At 46.0% G+C, this 14,312-nt stretch overlaps 1 protein-coding gene across 8 annotated transcripts in view; it reads left to right on the top strand.

The window, feature by feature from the left end:
- The window catches only part of Xpnpep1 (X-prolyl aminopeptidase 1), a 52,627-nt gene that overhangs the window by 26,055 nt on the left and 12,260 nt on the right, over positions 1–14,312 (top strand). For all 8 annotated transcript variants that reach the window (XM_015494773.2, XM_015494772.2, XM_015494775.2 and 5 more), the window contains 11 exons: positions 1,012–1,075; positions 2,163–2,267; positions 3,799–3,891; positions 4,208–4,351; positions 6,020–6,115; positions 8,189–8,270; positions 9,782–9,992; positions 11,276–11,365; positions 11,980–12,030; positions 13,246–13,304; positions 13,435–13,512. In XM_015494773.2, coding sequence (XP_015350259.1) covers positions 1,012–1,075; positions 2,163–2,267; positions 3,799–3,891; positions 4,208–4,351; positions 6,020–6,115; positions 8,189–8,270; positions 9,782–9,992; positions 11,276–11,365; positions 11,980–12,030; positions 13,246–13,304; positions 13,435–13,512 — 1,073 coding nt within the window. The remainder of the gene's footprint in view (positions 1–1,011; positions 1,076–2,162; positions 2,268–3,798; positions 3,892–4,207; positions 4,352–6,019; positions 6,116–8,188; positions 8,271–9,781; positions 9,993–11,275; positions 11,366–11,979; positions 12,031–13,245; positions 13,305–13,434; positions 13,513–14,312) is intronic.

The following is a 14,312-nucleotide window of genomic DNA, read 5'->3' as shown; positions in this document are numbered from 1 at the left end:
CCAATATCATGTTGACTGTCCCCAAAATGCCTCGGGCTCTGACCAGCAGCCTCATACCCCACCCTAAGGATTCTTAATCTTGCTGAGTCCTTTGGTGTGGGAGAAACCCACTAACAGAAGGAGAAGCAGCTCTGGATGTGAGCAGAGCTGATCTTGGATCCTGGCCCACCATCACCCTGTCAGTGGGCACGTTACTTAAAGATTGTCTCTTTGAACCTTGTTTTTCTTACTTGCTATTTGTCTTATCCTGAAGAGTTGTCATAAGGGTCAGAGAGAGGTGCCATGTATGGGTAGGCAGGCACGGGGCTTCAGAGTCGAGGCCCTGGAGCTGACTGCTTGGGTTCAAGTCCTATATCTGCTGTTGGCCTGAGGCAAGTTCCTTAAGCTCCCTGTGCCTCTCTGGCTATTCCATAAGTTATACGTATGCCTCCTGTCCCCTAGCCAGGTTTTACTTTCTTCACCCGCTCGCCCCTCCACTCAGAGGCAAGGGGATTCTCAGTGGGGAGGACCTGGTTTTGGACTTGTTTTCTTTTGCTGAAGCCTCCTGGGTTGGAGGAAGCGTTTCCGCTCATTCCCTAACAGGAAGGGACAGGGCCTGCGTGGGAGAGACTGGTGACGCTACCTTGGAGGGGATGCAAACAGGAAGTTCAGAAACAAGTTAGAGAATTATTAGCGCTTAAAACAGAAATTCAGCTCTACTTTTCAGAAAAATAACAGATGCCTAAATGTCAGTGACAAGGGAGGGGAGAAGGCTATTGAGGAAAGAGCAATTTTTATCTGTTTCTCTTCACTTGCTTTGTTTTCCAAATTAAGAAAGGGGGTAGAGGAGATAACTCTTTCAGCCCTTAATTAGCCTTGTGTGGTGTGTGGTAATTTAAAAAAATAAGTTCAACTTGCCTTTTTAACTAGACCATTGGCTTCTCTGGGGAGGTGCCAAGGATTCCCTGACCTTTGTAGTTCCCACTGGCCCCGAGCAAGGCTTGTACTGATGTGTTGTCATCTGTTTTCCAGAGCGAGTATATTGCTCCATGTGACTGTCGGCGGGCCTTTGTCTCTGGATTTGATGGCTCTGCGGGTGAGTGGCTGAATTGTCTTTCTTCTTGTACTTTTGTTCACCTCCCCCAAATAACTGAACCAAGTTTCAGCCTGTGATATAGAACCAAAAAGAAAATGCAACAAGAGGTCCCCTTTGAGCCTCTGTGTGAGCCTCCTCCCAGCTCAATGAAATCACCTTTTGGTGACCTTTTTGTTGTTCTTTGAGTTTTTAGTTTCAAGGTTTTTTTTTTTTTTCCTAAAAAATTTTAAACTTCTTATTGAACATGGCCTACACACAGAAAACAGTATCAATTAAACTGAATGTGCCTGTGTAACTATCACCTCAAATAAGAAATGGGACTTCAGTGGCACCATAGGACTCCTGTCTTGACTTATTGGTCCTGCATAATTCTCCAGGTGCTTGGCTTTTGTTTTCTCTGTTGACTTAAATTATGTTGAGCTTCATTTTTCCTAACTTTTCCAAAATGGTTGTACCCTTGGGTATTTCAGGTGGTTTTCGTCAGGCTCCCAGGCCTTAAGTGAGCTGGACATAGGGTGAGCCCCTCTCCTCCTGTGGGTAGCACACTGCTTTCTTTGGTGGAAGTCCTTGTGTTGGTTGGCCCATTAGGATTGGTTTTGGCTGTCACTTGCTGAAAGCCCCCAGGCCTATGGGAATCAAGGGCAGGTAGAGTTAGGAGGCACAGACTCCTGACTTTTGACTGGTGAGTCACTGGGAACACTCAGGGTGGAAAGGGTGAAACACCTCCTTTGGAGTGTCTGATAGAGCAGAGGAATGGCAGTGACCACTAGGCAAAAATTGTCATTGGTTAGAAGACCACTTTGGCTATAGGCCTACAGTTCTCAGTTCTTCTTGCCTTAACCTCTGTGGCACATGTGGGATCCTTTCTGCTCAGAGGCAGTACCCCAGCAGCCTAGACCTCACGGCTGCTTCCTTCAGAGCTTGACCCACATCTGGTTCTTTAGTGTTATTGCTTTCTTGCCTGAGTCAAGAACACACCTGCCCCACTGGGACTGTCCTTTCACAGCTGTCACTTGCCTGCTGCCATTTTGTGGAACTTCTGGATGTGGTCAGAAATCTTTCTCTCTTATTTGCTTCTCTACTACAGGCACAGCCATCATCACTGAGGAGCATGCAGCCATGTGGACCGATGGGCGCTACTTTCTGCAGGCTGCCAAGCAGATGGACAGCAACTGGACACTCATGAAGATGGGTGGGTAGAGGCATGGTTAGCCTCACTTTAGTTGACCTGATCTGGGACATGACCAGCTCTTTGGGACTCTTGGATCTTAATCTTTTATCACATCATGGACCCTTTTGAGAATTTAAGGAAAACCAAGAAATTGGGCCTTTTCCTCCAAATCTATACCATTGCACATTCAATTTTGGAGGGGTGTGATTCAGGGTAGTCATTTTACAGAGGGGAAACTGAGGGCTTCTCTCTTTGGGGTCCACAAGCTCAAGGTGTCATGTCCATTAGCACTTTGGGGTCAAAATGGCAAAGGGGCAAATGCTGTCTGTTTGTTAAAGTAGCTTGGGGATAGCAGGTGAGTCAGTCTCCCTTTCAAGCCCCTCTGGTTTGCTGTCTGTCTCTAAATCCATTTTTCCTCAGGTATGTCCCCTGTGTTAGGAAGATTATAGTGGGTTTTGTTGGCCAGTGAGTGATTCACCACAGGTGTTTTGCCAAAGATTTATCTGCTAGGAAATGATGTGACTTCATCCTGTAGAAGTTACACCAGGGGCCCTAACAAAAACTTCGTTAATAAAGTGGTTTGTTTAGTGGCTTGTAAAAAAATAGGAAAGAATCAAATAGCAAAATAAAACTCCATGCCAGCCTCCAGGCAGCTTTTTAGAATTGGGATTCATGAGCTCATTTCTTTATAAACCTTTGAACTTCCCTTTTGTGGTTATGTGGTTATACCAAGAGTCAGTAGAGAAAACAGTTAGGGTAAGGACTGTTTCAGAAAATGTGAGCTTTTATTCTGCATGTATTTTACCTGAATGTTAATTGCTTAGTAAAAATCTGCTTCAAAAAATATAGATAGAGAAGATAGGACTTTATTAAAGAAAAACTGGATTGGAAAAATTATAGTTCCCCTTTGAAGTTTATTTAGTAGAAACAAGAAGAAAGGACTGTCTCTCTCAGGAATTGGGAAGCCCAGGACTGTGCTGACTGCCATGACAGCAGGCTCCTGTGTGCCCTCTGTAATCTTTGAAAGATTTCTTTGTGACCAAGACTGTGCTCAACTCTCAAGTGGACCGGGGGCCTTTTCTCTGTGACCTTGACCTTGTAGATGAGGGGAAGGAACTGGTAAAATGTTGTCCCTTGCTCTGCAGTGTGATGTGAGGGAAGGATCCCAGCACCTGGCCTTGACCAGATCACTGCTTGGGTTCTTGTCAGGTGAATAGTGATGGGAAGGGACCAAATGCTGACTGAGGTGATTTTTTGCAACAACACCAGCCATGTACCTGTGTTGCGGTGATCCCAGGAGGATGTTTTGCCAGGAGTTGAATGACAGTCATGCTTTTTCTCCCATTGGTCTCACCCTTATGTTTTCTGTACACACCATCTCATGCTCTTCCCACTCTTTCTGTATCCTTCCAGGATCTCAATCCTGGTTCAGATTTTCTAAATGCTGTCAGTCCACCTTAAAGAATGTCCTTAATATAGGAACCTGCTGCTGTCCTGGTGTGGATGAGTTGCACTATCTGGAAATCGTTTCTCATTAGTTCTCCTTCCCTAGGTCTGAAGGACACTCCAACTCAGGAAGACTGGCTGGTGAGTGTGCTTCCTGAAGGATCCAGGGTGGGTGTAGACCCACTCATCATTCCTACAGGTGAGTGACCTCAGTCCCTTCCAGCATGGGTAAGGAAGTGACTTCTAGACTCCTCTTGATCCTTGTTTGTGTGTGGAATGTGGCTCAGCATGATTTGGTGTCATAATAGAGGTCAAGATGGGAGAAGAGTTCTGGGACAGAGCAGGGGAAAGCCATCAGTGGTGAAGATGTCCTCTGACAGTTCCTCACCTTACTCACTTCTCACTGGGCCCTGAGAGGGTGGCCCCTCAGTTGGGGCCTGGCTTGCAGGGCCCTGCTGCCTACCTCAGATGAAATGGTGTCCAGTTCATGGCTGGCCGTATGCGTGTCTTTTCAGATTACTGGAAGAAGATGGCCAAGGTCCTGCGAAGTGCTGGCCACCACCTCATTCCTGTGAAGGAGAACCTTGTCGATAAAATCTGGACAGACCGTCCTGAGCGCCCCTGTAAGCCCCTCCTCACGCTGGGCTTGGATTATACAGGTGAGAACCATGCTGTGTCTAGCAGGCCCAGCTTCTGCCCCCCACCTCTCATCCTTGCTGCCATCTGAATCAGTCGAATCTGAGCTGCCCAGAGGACCGCCCACTGTGGACTAGCAGGACATTTGACAAAAGCAGGGGCTCTGTTGGTCTCCACTGTTGCCATCAACTTGCCACTCACTTTGGCTTGATTTTTTTTGCGAAGCTCTTCTGGGTGGCTTTTTGGGTACTACTGAGAAGACTTAATTTTTCACCTTTCACCTGCTAACTGATTCTCTACTGTCTAATACTAGAAACAAAACTTAGCAGTTTCTAGGATTTATTTCCTTTTCTGACGTTAGGGTTTGTAGGTTTACCTTCGAGGCCCACCTCCATCTTTACCTTCTGTCTGGGTGTGGGTGTTTATTGGCCTGTGTGGTAGTGGTGATGAGCAGCATGTTCTGTGCACTGTTTGTAGGAGACAAAAGTGTGGATCTATAACAGCAGTGAAGGGGTAGAGTGAGAGAATTGGGAGGTGGAGTTACAGAGGAGGGAGTCTTGCTGTAGAAACAGAGGTGCTTGGGGGATGTCTGGAATGTAGGCAGATTGCCCAGAGGGGTCTGGGAAGAAAACATTACAGCCTAGTCTCTCTGCCAAATTTTAAATAGCATTCTTGAGCTGATCTTCAAAACAACCATTGGTGGTGGGGCAGCCCCCAGCTTGCTTTCCTGTGTGACACCTCACCAGAGGGTATCACACATTGGGGAGGATGGGTCCAGGGTCAGCTAAATATTTTCCATCAGCATGGTTTGAATTTTTAATTTTTAAATTTTTACTAAAGCAGAGGCTCTGATGTATTGTTATAGGAGAAAGGAAAACAAGTATTGCTGGTAAACTTTCATTTTACAAACATTTGTGTGTTTATTATGTGCAGGGCACTGTGCTAGGTGCCGAGTAAATAAGAGATGCTTATCCTAGATACAGGTGACTGTAACTTTAGTTACCAATGCCACTGTGGTGGGGTAGTTGGGTGACTATGGGTGATTTCCTCTAGGCTGCACTTTCTTCCTGGGAGCAGCAGGGAGGCCTTCATAGTGTTGAGTGGAGTGAGTGTGAGTTGCAATGGGTAGTTACAGGCACAAGGAATTCCTAGGTCTTAACATTGAAAGCAATTCTCGAGACCTCAGGAATGTAAAGTGATATTCCTATCCTGTGAGACGGGGGTCACTTTTCTCTGCTTTGTGGTGTGTTCGCATAGCTTTCTTTGCATTCCCTGTTGCATCGGTCTTTAGACAGTAGTGTAATTAATTGCTGATTTAATTGTCCTCTTTCGTAGATTATAAACCCCATCAGGACAGGGTCTGTGTCTAGTCCAGGGCTGTAACTGCAGCCAGTGACCAGCATGGTAGAGAGCTCTGGCATCTACAGTAGGTGTAGGTGCTTCATAGGCATTTGTCATATGAACAAATGAATAAATTTTGCTGGTGAGGCAGTCAGGGCTCTTGATGGGCAGGTGGCTTGTCAGAGTCGTGCCTCTCGCACAGGACTTGGATCTGGGCCTCCTGCCTATGCAAGCATCATGCTTCCTGTAAGTTATGGTGGTAGCTAAGTGTTTGGGATGGGATTTTTCACTTGACTTCTCTTGCTTCCTGGGATCAGAACTGGAGTCACAAGCATGTTTGTTTTCTATAGGCATTTCCTGGAAGGACAAGATTGCAGACCTTCGGTTGAAAATGGCGGAGAGGAACATTGTGTGGTTTGTGGTCACTGCCCTGGATGAGATTGCCTGTGAGTACCCTGGTTTCACTGCTTGGGAGTGTAACCTGATCTCTTCTTTTGAGTCTTTGGGAATCTGTGTGTTCATGCCATTCAGCTTTCTGAGTGGCCAGGGAATAAGCCTTTTGGTGACTGTGTCACCAAATGGATATAGGAGATGTCAGTTAGGATGAAGGAGAAAGAATGACAGCATGTGGGGGAGGGGCTGTAGCCTCACCTGGAGCTGTATTACAGCCAGGGGGCTCCTGGTGAATCCATGGGTGATGCCCACTTCTTGGGACTGTGGCTCCTCTGAGGAAGGGCATTTCCTCCAAATATTTCCTGTCTGTCAGCCTCTTATAGCTGTAGGAGTGGGATTTTAAGAGATATTTTTTTCTTTATACTTTTCCTATGTCTTCTCAGTGAGAATGGTCTAGAAACATTTCTACCTCAGTAAACTCAGGAACTGAAAGTTCCTCTCAGGTCCTTTGATATAGTAGCAGTTTCTCAGTCCTTAGATCTTAAACTCCTTCCACAATTGTTTAGAACCTTCTATTGTCTTCTAGAACCTGAAGGAATCTGGTTGAAACTTCCTCTCCTGTCTCCTATTTTCTGGCTGGATTTCACCCAGGTTGACCCAGAGGGCACTGCTTTATCTTTTTACCTCCTCCCTGGAAAAAAGAGACCCTACTGCACATAAGTGTCCTGTCTCTTCAGTCCCATCTCATCTCTTTAATCCCCTAAACTTGTCAAATGTGTCAGTGATTTATGTCCCTAATTAGCTTAATAATTCCACCATCAGAGAAAAAAACATACAAAGCTAGTTTCTCCCCTTGAGTGTAACAGAAACACATTTCCATTTTGGAAAAGCTGGAGAGTGCGGAGGAAATAGAAGGAAGACAAAAATCACTTATAATCCTGTGAGCTAGAGACAGTGGTAATATTTCTATGCACATGTCATTTTTTGTAGCCTGTTTTTAAAAATATATCAGTGTGCTCTAAGTGTATACAAGCATATTTTAAGTATTAAGCATTCCATTAAATGGCTATGCTATAAAATTTGCATAGCCATCTCCCTATGGATGACCTTTGGGTTATTTCCAGTTTTCCCACAATTTATTATAATGCTACCACCCAAATCTTGGCTCATAAATCCATATCTTGGTTTCTGATAATTTTCTTCTTCCTATTTCTTTGGCTTTGGGGTGGTGTTGGTATGTGTATGGTAGAGCTTTTGATCCATCTTTTTCACCCCTCACCAGCCCCAGATGCTGTCATTTTTTTAAAAAGGCTAATGATAGGCAAAAACTATGGTCTCACCGTTTTGCTTCAAGAGGCTGTTATGTTAAAATGGAGGCAGCGTTTTTTTGTGCTGGGGCCTTTTTGCCCTTTGGTCCTCCTGAGAGCAAGCATTTGGGAGCCAGAAGCCCTGGAGTAGAGCTGTGCTCTCTGCTGGTCTCTCTAGTTTCTCAAATGCTCAGTGACCTCACTAGACCCCAGACCCTGGCTGCAGGCGGGTCCTCCACCCATCTTGGTAACAGCAGCCCGTGGGTGGCCTGCAGGCTCTGGTTTCATTCATGGGCCACAGCCTCATGACTCACTGCTTTTCTTCTGCTTCTGACGGGAAGCTCTGCTTCCATGGGGCTCAGAGGGGTCCTGATTTGGCCTCCCTTGTGGGTGGGTCCTAGTTTTTCTACCCCTGGCTATTTTTCTCAGGAAGGAGAGAGTGCTTGGCTCTCCCCTTTTATTTGGGAGTGCTAGAGGTTTGTGTGCAGGAAAGCCAAGCCTGGCAGGTCACTGCTAGGCGGGTCATTTCAACCATTTGGTGGGCATTTCTCATATTTTCTGACTAAGAATTCTTCTGTTCCCATCTCGGGACAGTGACACAATGGCCTAAGAAACAGTTTTGGCGCCATCAGGTGGCAGACACCAGCAGTTGCAACTCAGAGGTGGAGCCAGGACTGAGGTTCTTGCTTTTTGAGTGATGCTTGAGTCCTTTAATAGTCATTGGAGTCCACATGAAAGCCTTTCCTCCCCTGTAGGCTACCTCTTAAAGCATGACTTGGAAGCCAGGCAGGTGACAGGGACTTTGCTTTCCTTTTTTAGGGCTGTTCAATCTCCGAGGATCAGATGTGGAGCACAATCCAGTATTTTTCTCCTATGCAATCATAGGACTAGAGACGATCATGTGAGTGTTTAACCCCCACTTGGGCAGCCTCCCCGCAGCTCTTTGGAGCCCCAGGCTCCCTTTCAGTTCCCAGCCTGACATTTTGCTGATGTGCTTCCTTTCTCCTGCCCTTTCCCCTTTTCTCTTCTTGTCTTCCTTACCCTAGGTGCTTATTTATATCCTGCCTCTCCTTTAACCCCTCATATGACTTGAAATCTATGAAAGCATTTATAGTACCATGAGATTAAGAAATAAGTAGGTGAGGATATTTGGACAGAGCTGGAGTGAGGTTAGTTCACAACATTCCTGCTGCAAGGTCTTGTTCGGGCTGCATATTTGATTCCAGGTTTATAGCAGCCAGTGCAAAGGGATATACACATGTATAGGTTTAATTATGCCATGCTGGGTCCACAATGCAAATAAACGCAGTCATTTTGAAGGTCAGAAATGATCATTTTAAGGTCAGAGAAAGTCCTCTGAACTGTGCTTTGTTAAATTGTCAGTTTATCTTTTCAAAGCCTTGTTTGTTCTTCTACTGGATGGCTTTCTTCATTTGGACAGTACATTTATTGAGTGCCTGCTCTGTGTGCTGGGGGCCTGTGTTAGGTGTTAGGGTGAATGACAACAGACAATCTTGGGTTAGAGTTGGGAAGATAAGTGTCTCTTCTGCCTAAGGGATTCAGGCATGTAAGTGGGCACCAGCCTGTCGGGGGGTATGAACAACTTCTAGCAGGGGCCTAGACTAGACTTGGGGGTCAGAGGCCACTCTTAGGGAAAGTAATATTGAAGCAAAGATTATGGGTAAGTGTGAATTAGCTGGTGAATGGCAGGGTGAGGAGGAGTGCGCAACGTGATCCAGGTGGAGGGAACAGCATTTTCAGAGGCCCCAGCAGGAGTTAGCAGCGCATGTGGAGGACCCGCAGTGGTTCAATGTGGTCAGAGCCAGAGTGTGGCCAGAAGGTAAGCAGGGGCCACAGAAAAGAAAGGCCTGTGGGCCAAGCTTAGGAGCTCACGCTCTTGTCCTGAGAACAACAGGGAGCTACTGAATGAGCTGTTCAGAGCTGTTCAGAGGGAACCACATGATCAGTCTTATAAATTGTAAAGAATGTAATGACTGAAAAATAGAATGGATGGGGCCAGACTTGGAAGCTGAGAGTTGGTGGCCCAAGCCGGGGTGGCAACTGGCCAGGCTGTAAACAGAGCTGGACAGATGTGGTGGGCAATTGGCTGTAGGTTCCAAGATCTTAATGGAGGAGAGGAGAGATGTCAGGGAGGACAGTGTCCAGGTTTCTGGCTTGGGTAGTTGGTGGATGATAACCGCATACACCGGGATGGGAACACGGTTGGGAGGGCAAGATTCATGGAGGCAGTGGAAGGGAGGAAAAGCTGCTTGGATTTGGTTCCTGGCAGAAAGAACCCATTTTGTGTGTGTGTGTGTGTGTGTGTGTGTGTGTGTGTGTGTGTAAGAGTGTTCTTACCTCCTTACTCATGTGCCCTCCTTTTTCTGTCACCCACCTCTGACCCTTATGCAGGCTCTTCATCGATGGGGACCGCATAGATACCCCTAGTGTGAAGGAGCACCTGCTTCTTGACTTGGGCCTGGAGGCTGAATACAGAATCCAGGTGCTTCCTTACAAGTCCATCCTGAGCCAGCTCAAGTCCCTGTGTGCCGACCTCTCCCCGAGGGAGAAGGTGTGGATCAGCGACAAGGCCAGCTATGCCGTGAGCGAGGCCATCCCTAAGGTTGGTGGTCCCACTCTGGCCTGCCTGAACCCTGCTAGCCCCTCTAGTTCTGGCATCCTACATACGTGTTTTTGGAGCAGAGGCTGTGGGGTCTGTGCTGTTGTCTTTCTGGATCAGCCCTAGAGCTGGAGCTATATCGAGGTCTGAGGCCCTCCGAGCTCATTGAGGCCTGTGTCAGCCAGAGTGTGGCATGAAAGATGGTCTTAGGTGGCATACATTATTACTTAGGTTTATTTAAATGTGTCTGTTTCAGCATTTAGTGTGTATGAGGAAAAAATATAAATAGTGTATGGGGCTTTGATGTTGTGAAAATTATTTAGGACAGAATGCGAAGTAAATAAGGGTGCAGATGGGGTGAGAACACCTTCTGTGTACACCCCGTCTTCCACCTACTGTTTTAGCCTAGGAACTTGAGGCCTTTGAGGGCATTTGTCAAAGATCAAACGATCATAACAACTTGCCATTTACTGAGCTCTTTCTGGGCAATGCTAAGCAGTGGGTACCTGTTGCCTCATTTTAGGTGGAGTCTGGGACAGGACTGGAATCTAGGCCTCTTTAGAAGGAAGCTTTTCTTCTGTCCTGCCCTGGGCTTCTGGTTGCCAAGTGGCCTGTGGCAGGCTCAGCATTGTCCTCTCCTCCACTGAGCAGTGGTCCCACCATTCTGGGAGAAGCCGAGGCCTGGTTCTCTAGACACAGCTTGTCATTGCATCCCTGCCACTGTCATACTGTGTGTGACCTCTGGCAAGCCACTCAGTCACGAAGAGCTTTACTTTCTTTATCCAAGTAGTGATCACTCTTGCCTTCCATGTTTCATTAGGGGTGTGTGTGTGTGTGTGTGTGTGAGAGAGAGAGAGAGAGAGAGAGTGGGAGAGAGGGGAAAGAAAAGCAGTATGAGAAATTATATGCCAGGTGCTCCGAGACCCCTTCCTAGGGCTAAGTTTTAACTTATTCTCATCCTTGATGAGCAGGTAGTGAACTCTGACCACAGCTGCTGAGGCTTGGAAAGGGGTATCTTGCCCAGGGTAGTAGCCTGCGGCCTCTGAGCTGTGGGGCAGGGATGGAGGAGGACGTCCTGTATGATATTCTTACTTCTTTCAAATGAACTCAAACTCCTTTCATCATGCTCAGGGTCATCAACCAAAGTGGGGGGTCTCCAGGCCCCAGGGGGCTGGTGCGGCCTGAGTGGAAATCCTCAAGTGTGTTTTGTTTGGTGAAGGGGTGACTACATGGTCAGGGCAGGTGGAGCAGGCCCTGTTTCCCATTCTACTGCCCTGTGCCCCCAGGATCACCGCTGCTGTATGCCTTACACCCCCATCTGTATTGCCAAAGCTGTGAAGAATGCAGCCGAGTCAGAAGGCATGAGGCGGGCTCACGTGAGTAGAGCAGCCAGAGCAGAAGATGGGCTGGGAGGGGCCAGAAGGTTCAATCCCTCACCTACTGAGTGGTCCTGGGCCTGGCACAAGTTGGACTCTCTCAGCCTCAGGCTTCTGGACCTTCCACAGATGATTAGAGAATGAAATAAAATACTCAATGGGTTAGGTCTTTACAAAGTATAAGGCTGTATACTTCGTAAAGATGGTGGTCTGGAGGATGGTGAAGATGTGAAGGTGATGAAGAAAAGGGGCTGGATTATGTTTCAAGGTGGGGTGGGGGGTGCCCAGAAAGATCTGGTATCAGAGACAGCTTTGGAGCAGTGTCTTGTCTTTCCTGGCTCCTGTAGGGCAGGAGTTCAGCCTTGGGGAACTGCCCACGCTTTGAGGACCCTTCTTGCCTGTGCCTCAATTACTGCTAGCAAAGGAGCCTGTTCTCTGTTAATAGGAATTGCTGCCAACTAGCTTCCAGGAAATGTCTGCCTGTAAAACCTTGATTGCTGATGGTTGGTGGTCCGATAGGTGCTGCTCTTTCAGGATTGTCTTAGGGATGGCCCTCTGAATTTGGCCCTCTAACTTTCAGTAATAATTTAAACAATGTCTTTGTGTTTGTACAGATTAAAGATGCTGTTGCCCTCTGTGAACTCTTTAACTGGTTGGAGAAAGAGGTTGGTTCTTAGACATCATTGAACACATGGATATAAATGATTCCGAAATACCTACATGGGATCTCTAACTGTGGCTTCCTCTGGGCTCTGTTGATCATGTGGTCTAATTTTAGTGATCTCTTTTAGTAACTTTTTCTCTAACTTTGGTGTGTATATGCATATTTTAAAATTTTTAATTATAGAACATAGTAACAAGGAAGAAGAAAAATTCTCTAACACAGTGGATCCTTTTTGGATTAGGAAGTCATGCTAAGTGGAATTTAAGGAAAAGTAGAATAGGAAAAATGACCCTTATTATTATAGACGATTTGATTATACTTGGAGAAAACAGACCTTTGTGTACATTTTTTTAAATATTTTTTTTTAGTTGTAGTTGGACACAATACCTTTACTTTATTTATTTATTTATTTTTAATGTGGTGCTGAGGATCAAACCCAGGGCCTCGAATGTGCTAGGTGAGCACTCTGCTGCTGAGCCACAACCCCAGGCCTCTTTGTGTACATTTTGAACTTTAAGCCATAAAACTTTTTGTATTAAATTGGATCAGCCATTAATTTCTTGCCTATCCATCCCTGTAGTTGACAAGAATGCAACTTCTTTATTAAACAATATGTGTCCCCTTTAAATTTTATGTTATAAACAACTCTTTAATTGGAAAAAGGAAATATCCTTATTTCCCACTATTTTTCTCCATGGTTTTATTTGTCTGTATTTATATTTTTTTCAAATGATTTCTGTTTTTCAAGATATAAATAATTTTGTATGTCTTTCAGTCTATAGACATAATTTTGTATTTTATGTTCTTCACTTAGGATCATGAACATGAGCATTTTCCATGTGCTTTGAGGCCTTAAGAAAGGATCTAAATAGAGACTGCATCTAATGGGAAGACTGATTTACTTACCCATTCCTCCTATTTTTGATTGTTTCATTTGTTTTTAATATTTTTTTATTTTCAGTAACCCTGCAATGATATCTTTGCATTTATCCTTTTTATTTCTTTAGGGTGAATTCCTAAAAAGGGTGAAAAATTAAACAAATAGAAATGCTTCTGCTTTAGATAGCTTTGGTGAGAACCTCTGGAAATTCCCTTCCTGTTAAAGAGCAGACAGTTGTGTCTTGTAGATTAGACAGCTAGTACTGGGAATTGAGGAAGAAGCAAGCTTTTAATGTACCTTCTTAACATGGATGATTTATAAGCACTTTTCTCGCAGGTTCCTAAAGGTGGCGTGACAGAGATCTCAGCTGCTGACAAAGCTGAGGAATTCCGCAGGTGAGGTTCCATTTGGGAGATCAGTGAACTGTATGCTGAGTTGCCTGGGAAGCTAAATGAGGCTGGAAAGGTCCTGATTCTCAGCATGGTCAAAATGTTTGAGCAGCTTTGCCCTCTGTGTCTTTTCCAGGCAACAGGCTGACTTTGTGGACCTGAGCTTCCCCACAATTTCCAGTACGGGACCCAACGGCGCCATCATTCACTACGCGTAAGGCATGCGGAGGAGCACATGGCCTGGCTTTGCTGCTGCTTCTGCACAGGAGCCTGAGCAGGGGAGAGACATTATTTTACCAGAGGCCCCTGTGCCCACCTCTGTATGTCTGTTGAGACTATAAAATTCAGGGAAATAAGACCTCAGAGGTCTTACTTTCTCTAAATTCCCCAGCCTCTACCCTTTGGAGGTCTCCTTTTAGGTGCAGTATGGCATTCCACAGTGCAGATAGATGCGTGTCCTGTTTTCTTTCATGTTTGAGGCTGCAGAAACTGTCCATTGCTCTTGCCTCTCGATGACTGGAATTTCTGAGTGCTTTTCTTTTTTCATAGTAACGGTCTTATTGGTGTCCTAGTTCATCCATCCTGTGAGTTCCATCACCTCCATACCAAAAATACAGCACTAGGTGATATGCAGCCTGTTTTGGATAGAGATAACAGAGCCCTCTCCCCCATCCCTTGGGCTTGCAGCCTGGTCTGTGGGAGTTTGTATCACATGATCTTTGAGAGCCCAAGGACCCAGAGCAGAGCCTCCTTAATCTGTGAGACAGAGGGGCACTGATAGGCTTAGGACTGGCAGAATTGCTTGTGGAGATGAAGGGAAATGTCACCCTGGGTGTGGCCAAGGGCTTCAGCTTCAGTGTCACTCAGCTCAGCCTTCACTTTGCACTGGGCATCTTGAGTCCTGTGTGTCTGTATCTACTATGTTCAGAAAAAGTCTCCCTGGTCTGTCTCCCTGGCTGTACTTGAGTATGATCCCCCCCCCCCCCCCTCCCATTCTCATTGATTCATCGGCAG

Source organism: Marmota marmota, unplaced genomic scaffold (genome assembly GCF_001458135.2).
Source record: "Marmota marmota marmota unplaced genomic scaffold, marMar, whole genome shotgun sequence".
NCBI lineage: Eukaryota > Metazoa > Chordata > Mammalia > Rodentia > Sciuridae > Marmota > Marmota marmota.
This window is presented reverse-complemented; position numbering and strand designations above follow the sequence as displayed.